The sequence below is a fragment of the Ranitomeya imitator genome, chromosome 10, assembly GCF_032444005.1.
Source record: "Ranitomeya imitator isolate aRanImi1 chromosome 10, aRanImi1.pri, whole genome shotgun sequence".
NCBI classification, from domain to species: Eukaryota; Metazoa; Chordata; class Amphibia; order Anura; family Dendrobatidae; genus Ranitomeya; species Ranitomeya imitator.
In genome coordinates, this window is record NC_091291.1 from 63224975 (window position 1) to 63241328 (window position 16354).

Consider the following 16354-nt stretch of genomic DNA (forward strand, 5'->3'; position numbering starts at 1 on the left):
TCCTTTTGGTTGCCTTCCTTGTCACGGGATGTGCGTTCTTTTGTGCAGTCCTGTGGGACTCGGGCTAAGCCCTGCTGTTCTCGTGCCAGTGGGTTGCTTTTGCCCTTGCCGGTCCCGAAGAGGCCCTGGACGCATATTTCCATGGATTTTATTTCAGATCTCCCTGTCTCTCAAAGGATGTCGGTCATCTGGGTGGTTTGTGATCGCTTCTCTAAGATGGTCCATTTGGTACCCTTGTCTAAATTGCCTTCCTCCTCTGATTTGGTGCCATTGTTTTTCTAGCATGTGGTTCGTTTGCATGGCATTCCGGAGAACATCATCTCGGACAGAGGTTCCCAGTTTGTTTCAAGGTTTTTATAGAAGTATCCAAAAGGAAAAAAGTGAGAGCGCACTCACCGGTGGTGAACTTCAGCGATTTATTTACACATAGTTACGTGATGCAGGGAGGGTGGTGAACACACGCAGGACGACAGCTGTTTCGTGCTATACAGCACTTCGACAGGTCCACTCAGGTATACCCCTGAGTCACAAGGGTCTAACTAATTACGGCAGTGCGGGTGCCATATTTCTTCAGTTCGGCTTTGTTTCAAGGTTTTGGCGGTCCTTTTGTGCTAAGATGGGCATTGATTTGTCTTTTTCTTCGGCTTTCCATCCTCAGACAAATGGCCAAACCGACCGAACCAATCAGACTTTGGAGATATATCTGAGATGCTTTGTTTCTGCTGATCAGGATGATTGGGTGTCCTTTTTGCCTTTGGCTGAGTTCGCCCTTAATAATCGGGCCAGCTTGGCTACTTTGGTTTCGCCCTTTTTCTGTAATTCTGGTTTCCATCCTCGTTTTTCTTCAGGGCAGGTTGAGCCTTCGGACTGTCCTGGTGTGGATTCTGTGGTGGACAGATTGCAGCAAATTTGGACTCACGTAGTGGACAATTTGACATTGTCCCAGGAGAAAACTCAACGTTTCGCTAACCGCCGTCGCTGTGTTGGTCCCCGACTTCGTGTTGGGGATTTGGTGTGGTTGTCGTCTCGTTATGTTCCTATGAAGGTTTCCTCTTCTAAGTTTAAGCCTCGCTTCATTGGTCCTTATAAGATTTCTGAAGTTCTCAATCCTGTCTCATTTCGTTTGGCCCTTCCAGCTTCTTTTGCCATCCATAATGTGTTCCATAGGTCGTTATTGCGGAGATACGTGGCGCCTATGGTTCCCTCCGTTGACCCTCCTGCCCCGGTGTTGGTCGAGGGGGAGTTGGAGTATGTGGTGAAGATTTTAGATTCTCGTATTTTGAGACGGAAACTCCAGTACCTGGTAAAGTGGAAGGGTTATGGTCAGGAAGATAATTCCTGGGTTGTTGCCTCTGATGTTCATGCTGCCGATCTGGTTCATGCCTTTCATTTGGCTCGTCCTGATCGGCCTGGGGGCTCTGGTGAGGGTTCGGTGACCCCTCCTCAAGGGGGGTACTGTTGTGAATTCTGTTATCGAACTCCCTCCTGTGGTCCTGAATGGTACTTCGGCGAGTCCTGTCCATGGACTCCCTCTGGTGGCTGTGAGTGGAGCTGCTGGTTCTGAGGTTCCTTCCACAGGTGACCTAGTTTATTCTTTGGCTGGCTGCTCTATTTAACTCCACTCAGATCGTTACTCCATGCCAGCTGTCAATGTTCTAGTACTGGTTCAGTTCGCTCTTGGATCTTTCTGGTGACCTGTCTACTCCAGCAGAAGCGAAGTCCCTGCTAGTTTATTTGTTGTTCTTTGTTTTCTTGTCCAGCTTGCTATCATGATTTTGCCTTGCTAGCTGGAAGCTCTGGGATGCAGAGTGGCACCTCCGCACCGTGAGTTGGTGCTGGGGTCTTTTTGCACACTCTGCGTGGTCTTTTTGTAGTTTTTTGTGCTGACCGCAAAGTTACCTTTTCTATCCTCAGTCTGTTTAGTAAGTCTGGCCTCCCTTTGCTGAAACTTGTTTCATTCCTGTGTTTGTGACTTTCATCTTAACTCGCAGTCAATATTTGTAGGGGGCTGCCTTTTTCTTTGGGGAATTTCTCTGAGGCAAGGTAGGCTTTATTTCCTTTCTCTAGGGGTAGTTAGCTCTTAGGCTGTGAAGAGGCGTCTAGGCAGAGTTAGGTACGCTCCACGGCTATTTCTAGTGTGTGTGATAGGATTGGGGGTTGCGGTCAGCAGAGCTCCCACTTCCCAGAGCTGGTCCGGTGTTAGTTTAACCATCAGGTCATTCCGGGTGCTCCTAACCACCAGGTCCATTACACAAACCTAAGCGTAAGTATTACTGGGCTATGGTCTGAAATGCCCCTATTCCCATGTTCTACCTCCCCCACCCACATTGCTAAATTACTAGAACCAAATATGTAGTCCAAGCGGGATAGAGTGTGTCTAACGGATGAGTGGCAGGTGTATTCTCTTACATCAGGATGGCACATTCTCCACAGATCTAGCCAACCACATCCTTCCATAAATATTGACAGACAAGATGAAGGAGAAGTCACCCCCGAAACCTCACCATCCAATCTGAGCCTATCAAGACAATCATCCATCACCAGATTAAAATCTCCCATGCACATAATATGGGCGTCCAGGTAATTTAAAGCAAAACTCACTGCTTTTTTTATAATTGACATATTAGCCGAGGGATTATATACACATTATAACATAATCTCTCAGATTAACCCATGCATGTACAAAGATAAAACTGCCCTCCGGATCTCTCCGTAACTCCCCGACCTCCCATCTGACATCTCTAGGTATCAAAAGAGAGACCCCTCTAGAATAGCTAGTATGAAATGTATATTCAGACCATTGTACCCACGGCTTCTACATACAATGAGCCGAGTCTCTGGTCAGGTGTGTTTCAACCAGGGTTACAATATGAGGATGATATTGGTGTATTTGATTAAATACTTTAATTCACTTTCGCGGTGACCTAAGGCCTCTCACTTTCCAGGTCATAAACGTAAGATCAGATGCCATGCCCCTTCATCCACATATGATACACATTGTCACACCAATTACACTTCTGGTATACAATGGAAAAAACCATGGCACCAAATTTTCTATAACCAACAACTAACAATACTAAAACAAAATAAAGCAGAGTATACTTCAAAAGGGAGCAAAAGTTCATGCTCCTATCACAGTCCAAAAAAGAGGGTACCATATCTGAACACGGGGTCCAGGAAAACAACTATACCGGTATAGTTGTTTTCCTGGACTTTGGCGGAAAGAGCTCCTATCACTGAAAAGAGAAGAGAAAAAGGGAATAATACCCAATGAGAGAGTTCCTTTTCCTGTATATCCATATATAGAGGGACAGCAGACGGTTTAGGATTTGTCCCCCCCGTTCACTCCCACACATGACCGCAGCCAATCCTCAGCTTCCGCTGGGGTCGCAAAAATAGAGGAAGAGCCCTTGTAAACAACCCTGAGTCGAGCAGGATAGATCATTGACTATAAAATGTTATTTTCCCTGAGTTGCTTCTTCATTTCAATGAACTGAGGTCGTTGTTTTTGCAGTTCCATAGAAAAATCTGGGAATATTGAAACAGTAGCATTATTGTATTTAATGGGGCTTTTTTGCCTTGCCATGCGAAGGGTGACATCTCTGTCTCTGCAATTTAAGAGGTGTGCCAGAAAGGGCCTCGGTGGGGTGCCCGGAGGAAGAGGCTTTGTTGGGATTCTATGGGCCCTTTCCACAGAGAATGTGGGGGCAAATTCATCCCCCAAAGTGTCTTTTAGCCAGCTCTCCAAGAATTTTTTTGGGTTGTTGACCTTCTGAGCATTCTGGCAGGCCAATAATGCGGATTTTATTCCGACGTAGTCTGTTCTCAAGATCATCCGCCTTCTGTTTCCAGGCATTTATAGAGCCAGCCACTTTTGTCAATTTAGTCTCCTTGGGTATAGAGTTATCTTCCAGGCGATATACCCGTGACTCAACCTCTGTGATACGACCCCTCATAGATTGCATATCTTGTCAATGGCGCCCCACCTCAGAGTGCACCTCCTCTATTTTCCCAGTTAAGGATGTCCTAGTTAAAGATATAGCTTGCATCAACTGTTCAGATGCCTGCTTTAAGGTTAAGTCCCTCCATCCTCCTCACTAACAGAGGTGCGATTTTTTTTTTTTGGCTGGCTAGCGGTCTTGACCTCAGGTGAGTTATTTTTACTTTACCGCAAATTATCAGGGGGTTCAGATCGTACATATTTTTTAAGCTTGTCAGCTGCACTTGAGGTTCTTGAGTAGTACATAGCTAATATTGTGAAATTAACTTGATATTATAATAGCACTTTAATAGGACACAGTCACTACTTGGTTAATGTACCAGTGTGTTGTGGTGTAAAATAGCTCTGTGTTAAATAGCTGCACAGCTTGCAAGGTCCTTACAGACAAGATAACTTATCAGTGATTTATTGCAGCCTTTGCACTTATGGTCTCAGAGGGGAGGGGAGTCAGGGGAGCAAATCCAACAGCAATTAAGGCTAGGTTCACATTGCGTTAACAGCAGCCAGTTCAACACATGCGTTAATGGGCTGCTGATATGTCGTCACGCTATTGCAGATAGCTAGCGATACTCTATCTGCGCTAGCAGTGATGGACCCAGAAACTCTGCAGCCCGCGTCCCAGGGTCCATCACTCAATGACGGCACATCGCTAGCGCACACCCATTGTGGGCCTGCGTTAGCGATGCATCCAACTTTGAACTAAATGGTGGCATTAACGGACTACGTTACACAGCGTTATGCCGCTGCGTAACGTGGTCCGTCTAACGGACGGAAAAAACGTAATGTGATCCTGGCCTAAGGCTCAGTATCTATGGTGAATACAGATTTCTCCTCCAAGTAGTGTAGGGATATATTTTTATAGTAATCCCAGCATAATAGTTAATAGACCGGGCCGTCAGCCAGTTATTGCAAATTCTGCAGCTTTGGTACGGACAGTGGGAGCCAAGAGAGATGCACCAATTCCAGTGCAGGCGCTGAGGTCAGCCGGCGTTATATGATATCAAGGAGGGGGGGGGCACGGGGCCCGTCTCTCAGGGCTCACACCGCACCATCCCCCTCTCATACCTCTAGGAATTTCACCGGTGTCCAGCCAGCTCTCTCTGAGCAGAATGTCTTGCTCCGCATCCTCCACCGCCCCCACACGTGGCAAGGAAAATGGCCACCGTCACCTGCAGACTCCATCCTCAGTCTGGGATTCCCTGAAGCTCCCCCTGACCAGAGCCGCACTCCGCACCTCCTCAGAAGCCAGGCGCCTACAGGTGCCCAGGGGAGCAGAGCAGTGTCTGAGGAAATGCTCTTGGGTAAATATATAGCAGGATTTTTGGTCAGGATTATGGAAGCTCCAGCCAGACGCGTACTCTCAGCTCCACTACATCGCCACGCCCCCCTCAACTAATGCAGTGTTGAAGGAAAAAAAAAATCATTTTACTTTTTTCATAAAATTTACTTTGGAACTAAACTTTATATTCACAAGGTTATCGGGAGAAAATGGAATACAAAATTTGTTGTGCAATTTCTCTTAAGTAAGCCAATACCCTGTATGTGAGGGAAAGCAACTGTTTGGATGCATGGCAGGTCTCAGAAGGGAGGGAGCACTGTTTGACTTTTTGAATGCAAAATTGTCTGGAATTAATGTTGGGCGCCATGTCACATTTGGAGATCCCCTGATGTACCTAAACAGTGGAAACACCCAAATTCTAACTCCAACCCTAACACAGCCATGATCCCAACACACCCCTAACCTTAATCCCAACCATAACCCTAACCTCAACACCAACCCAACTCTATCCCTAACCCCAGCTCTAGCCCCAACCCTAACCCTAGCTCTAACCCCAACCCTAACACTAGTCCCAACCCTAACCCTAATGAAAAAATGGAAATAACTTTTTTTTATTTTATTATTTTACCTAACTAAAGGGGGTTTGATATACAGTTTTTTTTTTTTTTTATCACTGCGACAGGGTCTCACAGTGATCAAAATGAACTAATAGGAAAAATCTCCTATTGTTGCTGGGTGCCTTTATCATGTGCCCACCATTTTCTTCCCGGAGGAAGACTCCAAGGGCCGGGGGACATCACTGGGGGATGCATGAGGTACCGAGGGGGGCACTCGGGGAACCACATTTCTCTCTCCTCTGATGTGCTAGGTAATATCAGAGGAGAGATAAATAAATAAATAGGAAATCAGACTTTTTTTTTGGTCTTCGTTATTCCGTGAATCTCGGTCATCGCAACACTGGAGACGGTATAAACCGACCCTAATCATGCTCTCCAGGGTCTCGGCTACCCGCGGTGAATCACAGGTGACCATGGCAGATGCTGACTAACGTTAAGATGTGGACACGGGAACTCGAACATATTTTTCGAGCATGCCGAAGGTTAGCACATGAGCATGCTCTAACACCTTATCTGAGCACGTTCGCTCTTCACTATTTATAACTCTTGTCTATCTTCTCTTAAGCTCCTCTATTATTATTATTATTATTATTATTCATTTTTATAGCGCCATTTATTCCATGGCGCTTTACATGTGAACGGGGCAAATATAGACAAGTATAATAAACATGAGTAAAACAAGGCACACACAAGTACAGGAGGAGAGAGGACCCTGCCTGCGAGGGCTCACAGTCTACAGGGGATGGGTGAGGATAAACTAGGTGAGGGTAGAGCTGGTCAGTATACTGGGGATCACTGCAGGTTGTAGGCTTGTCGGAAGAGGTGGGTCTTCAGGTTCCTGTTGAAGGTTTCCGTGGTAGGTGAGAGCCTGCTGTGTTGGGGTAGAGAGTTCCAGAGTATAGGGGAAGCACAGGAGAAGTCTTGGATGCGGTTGTGGGAGGAAGAGATGAGAGAGGAGTAGAGAACGAGATCATGAGATGATCGAAGGTTGCATGTAGGTAGGTAACGGGAGACCATGTCACAGATGTATGGAGGAGTCAGATTGTGAATGGCTTTGTATGTCATTGTTAGTGTTTTGAACTGTAGCTTCTGGGCAATAGGAAGCCTGTTAAGGGCCTGGCAGAGAGGAGAGGCTGGGGAGTAACGGGGAGACAGGTGGATTAGTTGGGCAGCAGAGTTTAGGATGGATTGGAGTGATGCTAGATGGGAGGCCAGAGAGTAGGAGGTTGCAGTAGTCAAGGCGGGAGATGATAAGGGCATGTACTAGTATTTTTATGGTTTCATGGTCAAGGAATGCACGGATCCAGGAAATGTTTTTGAGTTGGAATCGGCAAGAGGAGGCAAGGGCTTGGATATGTGGCTTGAAAGAGAGGGTAGATTCAAGGATCACCCCGAGGCACCGAGCGTACGGGACCGGGGAAAGTGAGCAGCCATTGACATTGATGGATTGGTCGAGTGGAGGGGTAGAGTGAGGTGGGGGAAGATTATAATGTATGATCACATGAAAGTTGAGCTCAGAAAGATAGTGTTACAAACCCTTAGAGTAGAATGAGTTCACTGACAGATCACTGCTAGCTCAGTCTGCTGCAAACGATGTAAAGTGAAAAAAATGTTAACTGGGTGAAACTGTCTCTGAAAAAGACTTGGGTGTACAGCTAGACCAACTCCGGGATCACTTTTAAACACCAGTGCCCTTCAGCCTCTGCCAAGTCAAATAAAATCATTGGATGCTAAAAACTGGCCATAGGTGCTCATGACAAGAACATTTTGCCTCTATACAAGTCACTAGTGTGGCCACACTTCGAATACTGTATACGATATAGGTCAACGATGAATAAGACGGATAAAGCTGAACTAGAGCGATTGCAGAGGAGAGCTACCAAGGTTATTAAGGGAATGGGTGACTGCAGTATCAAGATAGGTTATCAAGTTTGAGGTTATTCAGTTTGGAAAAAGTACAGCTAAGGGGCGATCTTATTACAATGTGCAGATATATGATGGGACAGTATATAGATCCTTCTTAGATTTTTTTTTTTTTACTTCGACAAAGGAGCATCCTCTACATCCAGATCTGAGAAGCTTTAGTAATCACAGAAGGTGGTTCTTTACTGTAAGAGCAGTGAGACTATGGAATTATCTGCCACATGTTGTAATTTCATTATCTAAAAAATGACGAGGATCTGGATGCCTTTCTTGAAAAATATAATATTTGCAGTTATGGTTAGCAGGTTCTGTGATTGGTCGTTGATCCAGGAATCTAATCTGATTGCCATATGTGGAGTCAGGACAAAATTTTTCCCCTAATAGGGACCTAGTGGCATGTGCCACATGGGATTATTGCCTTCCTCTGAATCATCACGGTAGGATTATAGAATAAAATCAATGGATTTGTGTCTTCTTTCAACCTTAAAACTATGCCAGACAGGAGGACCAGGGAATGGCGCAATCTTTTCCACTGAGAGAAATCAAGGTGCAGAAATTCCAGTTGCTTGTAGGTAAAATTTTTATTCAAACTGATAAAACCTAAATACACATCACATTTTGGCTGTTTACAGCCTTCTTCAGCCTTAAAACTATAAGCTTTCATGTTTTGTTTTTTGTGAAAGTACTCGTAGCCAGAAAGGGGTCTTCATCCCATCAATTAACCAACTATCTCAAGCCGTTCATTAGAATTATGCCTTGGAACAATCTGTTGTTTCAATCCAAGGTATCTACTCCTCTCATCTTAAAGGGAACCTGTCACCCCGTTTTTTCAGATTGAGATATAAATACTGTTAAATAGGGCCTGCGCTGTGCGTTACAATAGTGTATGTAGTGTACCCTGATTCCCCACCTATGCTGCGAAATACATTACCAAAGTCGCCGTTTTCGCCTGTCAATCAGGCTGGTCAGGTCGGGTGGGCGTGGTCAAATCAGGCTGATCAGGTCGGGTGGGCGTGGTCACAGCGCTGTTTCTTCCCCAGCTTTACGTTGGTGGCGTAGTGGTGTGCGCATGTCCCAGTGCCGAATCCACTTGCGCACACGTGAAGAATCCGCGCGCGATCTGCGCTATTACTGTCTTCGGTGGGGGCGGCCATCTTCCTGGGGCCGCGCGTGCGCAGATGGAGTGCTCTGCTGCACGGGGCTTCAGGAAAATGGCCGCGGGATGCCGCGCGTGCGCAGAAGAGATCGCGGCGGCCATTTTCCTGAAGCCGAGTATGCAAACCCGACCTGATCAGCCTGATTTGACCACGCCCACCCGACCTGACCAGCCTGATTGACAGGCGAAAACGGCGACTTTGGTAATGTATTTCGCAGCATAGGTGGGGAATCAGGGTACACTACATACACTATTGTAACGCACAGCGCAGGCCCTATTTAACAGTATTTTTATCTCAATCTGAAAAAAACGGGGTGACAGGTTCTCTTTAAGTGCAACAAATGGATATCCTCCAATTTCTAGGACATAATGTAACCACAATCTGTATTTTATTAGATTATTTTTCTCATCTTTCTCCTGGTCTGTACTTTATCCTCAACAACTAATTAACTATGAATCTAGGTTTGCTACTCTGATTTCCTTCTTTTTCTCTTCTCTACTTTCCCTTCTACCTTTTTATCCTTTTGTTTGATTATATACCCAGATAATTGATATTTTCTATGTGAAAAGTATTGGTCTTGATGTATTTGTTAGCCTAAACATTGCATGAATGTATACATGAACCTTGTTGGACGATTTGACCACAATCTTTTTTTGCACCTTACAATTCAATGTACGTCATTTAAGCTGTTCTGTAAAGTCAGTTTATAAAAAAAGGCAGTAAGAATAAAACATTTATTATAGGAAAACAAATCTGACATTTATTCGAAAACTAAAAATGCTGAGACAAAGACTACTTACTTTTTTAGTCTGTTTTTTCCCCTTTTTGGAAACACACTTTCATCACCTTTCTATGCCCTTTCCTCCCTCTCTGACTAATGGTGCCATTAAATTTGTAATTCTGGGGAGGAAGTGACTACTTCTACTACATTTCTGCCATAGGAGATTCTGACCCACCGGATTTTCCCACATGTACAATGTTGGCAGTGCATGCTAATATGCAGGCAACATTTTATATAACTTTTGTTTAAAAAAAAAAAAAGAAAAAAAAAAAAAACAACTAGTTTAATTAGCATTCTTGTAAAATGTGGTATAGTTTATAGACGCTCAGTCACTCCTAGAGGCCACATAATGGGGAAATCTTTTTTCCAAGACTCTCTCAAGTTTCATGTGGTTGGCTCTATGGGGCTCAGAGGTTAGCACTTCTGCCTTGCAGCCCTAGTCCCTAGGCTTAAATCCAAAATTGGCAACATCTGTGTGGACTCAGTGTTTTCCCTGTGTGGGTTTCCTCCAATTCCTTGTTATCCAAAGTATATTTGGGAGATATTTAAGGTTCTAACATTTCTGCAGCTTTATGTATTTATTTTGTTTAACCTGTACCTTTTTGTCATAATTTTCTTAATATTTTAGAGGAAAAATAAAATAAGAATGTGTATATACTGACCCCATTGATTTTTAATGTGGGCCGTCATGTTTATTGTTTGAAATTTTAATATTCAACTGTAATTAAATCTTTTAATTTTAGAGAGAAGAAATTAACACTGCTGGATTTTCAAGAGGCCCCATCATCTCTAGAACGTCGTCTTCCTTTAGGTTCCTACCCTAACAATCTAAGTGAAAAAGTAAGTCAAATGGACATAAGATTATAGGAGTTGTTCACTACTACCGTATATACTCGTGTATAAGCCGAGTTTTTCAGTACCTTTTTTGTGCTGAAAACGCCCCCTCGGCTTATACAAGAGTCATTGCCCCAGTAAGACAGCGGGGGAGGGGGAGCGGCGGAGTAGCGGGTCACAGAAGCAGGAGCCCACCTGCTGCAGCTAAAGCCTGTACCCTGTGCGTTCGCAGTGAATATTCATTTCTCTTATAGTGCGCACAGTTACAGCTGCATCCTCCGGCTTCTAGCACACATCCTACTTACTGTACCTTCCCCGTGTGCCCTCCCTGCATCTCGTTCCGTCGCCAGCAGCTCTTCTGGCCAAGAGATCACGTGTCCCCTGCTCATTAAGGTAATGAATATTTACCTCTCTCCACTCCCATAGGCTTGGAGTGAATATTCATTACCTTAATGAGCGGGGACATGTGATCACTCAACAGGAAGAGCTGCTTGCACCGAAACAAGATGAAGTGAGGGCGCACAGGGAAAGTAAGTAAGATGTATTTTTTTTGGTTGTTTTTTTTATAGGAACCCTGCATACAAGGACAGGGATGGGGAGCCGTACATAAAAGGACTGGGAGCGGGAGCCATGCATACAAGGGCAGGGATGAGGAGGCCATGCATACCTAAATAGGGATGTGGGGATAATGCATGACCCGAGTTAAACTCGAGTGAATACGTTTTTCAAGTTTTTCGTGGCAAAATTAGGTGCTTCGGCTTATACTCGGGTCAACTTATACACAAGTATATACAGTACTTAAGCTCTGAAGTGCCCAAGCTAAAACAAAAAATAATAATAATGGATTCCTAGACAGCAACTTTAACCTTGTGTCTTCTGGCTCTCATGAGTTTACTACCAAAATGATATTTGTTCGAATTTATTTGCAATATTACAAATCTTCTAGCTGCCCAGAAAACAATATGTATAGCTAGCACTCAGAGTATTTCTATTAGTGTATGGAACCAATTGTGAACACTTTATTGCTTACACAGCTTTATTAACCCCTTCCCGACCTTTGACGCATCGTATGCGTCATGAAAACCCGTGCCAATCCGACCTGTGACGCAGCATATGCGTCATGGCCGGATTGGGCTCCTGCAGGCCGGGTGAAAGGGTTAACTCCAATTTCACCCGGCCTTCAGGGACAAAGGGAGTGGTAGTTTAGCCCGGGGGGGGGGGGGGGGTGGCTTCACCCCCCCCCGTGGCTACGATCGCTCTGATTGGCAGTTTCACTTTCAACAGCCAATCAGAGCGATTTGTAATATTTCACCTAAAAAACTGGTGAAATATTACAATCCAGCCATGGCCGATGCTGCAATATCATCGGCCATGGCTGGAAACACTTTTGTGCCCCCACCCCACCGATCGCCCCCCCAGCCCTCCGATCTGTGGTCCGCTCCCCTCCGTCCCGTGCTCCGCTCCCCCGTCCTCCTGTCCGCTCCCCCGTCCTCCTGTCCGCTCCCCCGTCCTCCAATCCCACCCCCATGCTCCAATCCACCCCCCTGCACACCGATCCACCCCCCCGCACACCGATCCACCCGCCCGCACACCGATCCACCCGCCCGCACACCGATCCACCCGTCCGCACACCGATCCAACCCACCATGCTCCGATCCACACCCCATGCTCCGACGCCCCCTCCCCTCCCCCGTGCCCTGATCTCCCCCCCCCGGGTCCGTCCGTCTTCTTTCCTGGGTGCCGCCATGCTCCAAAATGGCGGGCGCATGTGTTCCAATGTGAATTTTGATCACTGTGATAAAACCTATCGCAGTGATCAAAATAAAAAAAAACAGTAAATGACCCCCCCCCCCCCCCCCCCCCCTTTGTCCCCCATAGGTAGGGACAATAATAAAATAAAGAATTTTTTTTTTCCACTAAGGTTGGAGTTAGAACTAGGGTTAGGGGTAGGGTTAGGGGTAGGGTTAGGGTTTCGGTATGTGCACACGTATTCTGGTCCTCTGCGGATTTTTCCGCTGCGGATTTGATAAATCCGCAGTGCTAAACCGCTGCGTATTTATGGCGGATTTACCGCGGTTTTTCTGCGCATTTCACTGCGGTTTTACAACTGCGATTTTCTATTGGAGCAGTTGTAAAACCGCTGTGGAATCCGCAGAAAGAAGTGACATGCTGCGGAATGTAAACCGCTGCGTTTCCGTGCAGTTTTTCCGCAGCATGTGTACAGCGATTTTTGTTTCCCATAGGTTTACATTGAAATGTAAACTCATGGGAAACTGCTGCGGATCCGCAGTGTTTTCCACAGCGTGTGCACATACCTTTAGAATTAGGCTATGTGCACACGGTGCGGATTTGGTTGCGGATCCGCAGCGGATTGGCCGCTGCGGATCCGCAGCAGTGTTCCATCAGGTTTACAGTACCATGTAAACATATGAAAACCAAATCCGCTGTGCCCATGGTGCGGAAAATACCGCGCGGAAACGCTGCGTTGTATTTTCCGCAGCATGTCAATTCTGTGTGCGGATTCCGCAGCGTTTTACACCTAATCCTCAATAGGAATCCGCAGGTGAAATCCGCACAAAATACACTGGAAATCCGCAGGTAAAACGTAGGGCCTTTTACCCGCGGATTTTTCAAAAATAGTGCGGAAAAATCTCACACGAATCCGCAACGTGGGCACATAGCCTTAGGGTTGGGTTGGAATTAGGGTTGTGGTTAGGGGTGTGTTGGGGTTAGGGTTGTGGTTAGGGTTACGGCTACAGTTGGGATAAGGGTTAGGGGTGTGTTGGCGTTAGAATTGAGAGGTTTCCACTGTTTAGGCACATCAGGGGGTCTCCAAACGCAACATGGCGCCACCATTGATTCCAGCCAATCTTTTATTCAAAAAGTCAAATGGTGCTCCCTCCCTTCCGAGCCCCGACGTGTGCCCTAACAGTGGTTTACCCCCACATATGGGGTACCAGCATACTCAGGACAAACTGCACAACAATTACTGGGGTCCAATTTCTCCTGTTACCCTTGAGAAAATAAAAAATTGCTTGCTAAAACATCATTTTTGAGGAAAGAAAAATGATTTTTTATTTTCACGGCTCTGCGTTGTAAACGTCTGTGAAGCACTTGGGGGATATAAGTGCTCACCACATATCTAGATAAGTTCCTTGGGGGGTCTAGTTTCTAATATAGGGTCACTTGTGGGGGGTTTCTACTGTTTAGGCACACCAGGGGCTCTGCAAACGCAACATGACGCCCGCAGACCATTCCATCAAAGTCTGCATTTCAAAAGTCACTACTTCCCTTCTGAGCCCCGACGTGTGCCCAAACAGTGGTTTACCCCCACACATGGGGTATCAGCGTACTCAGGAGAAACTGGACAACAACTTTTGGGGTCCAATTTCTCCTGTAACCCTTGGGAAAATAAAAAATTCTGGGCTAAAAATTATTTTTGAGGAAAGAAAACGTATTTATTAATTTCACTGCTCTGTGTTATAAACTTCTGTGAAGCACTTGGGGGTTGAAAGTGCTCACCACATATCTAGATTAGTTCCTTTCGGGGTCTAGTTTCCAAAATGGGGTCACTTGTGGGGGGTTTCTACTGTTTAGCCACATCAGGGGCTCTGCAAACGCAACGTGACGCCCGTAGAGCATTCCATCAAAGTCTGCATTTCAAAACTTCACTACTTCACTTCCGAGCCCCGGCATGTGCCCAAACAGTAGTTTACCCCCACATATGGGGTATCACCGTACTCAGGAGAAACTGGACAACAAATATTGGGGTCAATTTTCTCCTGTTACCCTTGGGAAAAGAAAAAATTGTGGGCTAAAAAATCATTTTTGAGAAAAGAAATTTTTTCTTTTATTTTCATGGCTCTGCGTTATAAACTTCTGTGAAGCACTTGAGGGTTCAAAGTGCTCACCACACATCTAGATAAGTTCCTTTGGGGTCTAGTTTCCAAAATGGGGTCATTTGTGGGGGATCTCCAATGTTTAGGCACACAGGGGCTCTCCAAATGCGACATGGTGTCCGCTAATGATTGGAGCTAATTTTCCATTTAAAAAGCCAAATGGCGTGCCTTCCCTTCCGAGCCCTGCCGTGCGCCCAAACAGTGGTTTACCCCCACATTTGGGGTGTCTGCGTACTCAAGACAAACTGGACAACAACATTTATGGTCCAATTTCTCCTATTACCGTTGGCAAAATAGGAAATTCCAGGCTAAAAAATCATTTTTGAGGAAAAAAAAATTATTTTTTATTTTCATGGCTCTGCGTTATAAACTTCTGTGAAGCACCTGGGGGTTTAAAGTGCTCAGTATGCATCTAGATAAGTTCCTTGGGGGGTCTAGTTTCCAAAATGGGGTCACTTGTGGGGGAGCTCCAATGCATAGGCACACAGGGGCTCTCCAAACGTGACATGGTGTCCGCTAACAATTGAAGCTAATTTTCCATTCAAAAAGTCAAAAGGCGCGCCTTCCCTTCCGAGCCCTGCCGTGTGCCCAAACAGTGGTTTACCCCCACATATGAGATATCGGTGTACTCAGGAGAATTTGCCCAACAAATTTCAGGATCCATTTTATCCTGTTGCCCATGTGAATATGAAAAAATTGAGGCTAAAAGAATTTTTTTGTGAAAAAAAGTACTTTTTCATTTTTACGGATCAATTTGTGTAGCACCTGGGGGTTTAAAGTGCTCACTATGCATCTAGATAAGTTCCTTGGGGGTCTAGTTTCCAAAATGGGGTCACTTGTGGGGGAGCTCCAATTTTTAGGCACACGGGGGCTCTCCAAATGTGACATGGTGTCTGCTAAAGAGTGCAGCCAATTTTTCATTCAAAAAGTCAAATGGCGCTCCTTCCCTTCCAAGCCCTGCCGTGCGCCCAAACAGTGGTTTACCCCCACATATGAAGTATCAGCGTACTTGGACAACAACTTTCGTGGTTCAGTTTCTCCTTTTACCATAGGGAAAATAAAAAAATTGTTGCTGAAAGATCATTTTTGTGACTAAAAAGTTAAATGTTCATTTTTCCTTCCATGTTGCTTCTGCTGCTGTGAAGCACCTGAAGGGTTAATAAACTTCTTGAATGTGGTTTTGTGCACCTTGAGGGGTGCAGTTTTTAGAATGGTGTCAATTTTGGGTATTTTCAGCCATATAGACCCCTCAATCTGACTTCAAATGTGAGGTGGTCCCTAAAAAAATGGTTTTGTAAATTTCGTTGTAAAAAGGAGAAATCGCTGGTCAAATTTTAACCCTTATAACTTCCTAGCAAAAAAAAAAATTTGTTTCCAAAATTGTGCTGATGTAAAGTATACATGTGGGAAATGTTATTTATTAACTATTTTGTGTCGCATAACTCTCTGGTTTAACAGAATAAAAATTCAAAATGTGAAAATTGCGAAATTTTTGAAATTTTCGCCAAATTTCCGTTTTTATCACAAATAAACGCATAATTTATTGACCTAAATTTACCACTAACATGAAGCCCAATATGTCACGAAAAAAACAATCTCAGAACCGCTAGGATCCATTGAAGCGTTCCTGAGTTATTACCTCATAAAGGGACACTGGTCAGAATTGTAAAAAACGGCAAGGTCTTTAAGGTCAAAATAGGCTGGGTCATGAAGGGGTTAATGTCCAAGTAACCTTAACCTATCTGGGTGATTGTGAACAGATGACTATCATATAATGGGTGGTAACCAACGGCCTATCGAATAAAACGATCAGTTTTGGGGTGGATCTGCAACAGGTTTACTAGTTTTAAAATGACTAGGAAAT

At 45.1% G+C, this 16354-nt stretch overlaps 1 protein-coding gene across 3 annotated transcripts in view; it reads left to right on the plus strand.

Annotated features, from left to right (window-relative positions):
• The window catches only part of LOC138651327 (C-Jun-amino-terminal kinase-interacting protein 4-like), an 834119-nt gene that overhangs the window by 257589 nt on the left and 560176 nt on the right, over window positions 1-16354 (plus strand). For all 3 annotated transcript variants that reach the window (XM_069741428.1, XM_069741429.1, XM_069741430.1), the window contains one exon: window positions 10501-10597. In XM_069741428.1, the coding sequence (XP_069597529.1) occupies window positions 10501-10597 (97 nt within the window). The remainder of the gene's footprint in view (window positions 1-10500; window positions 10598-16354) is intronic.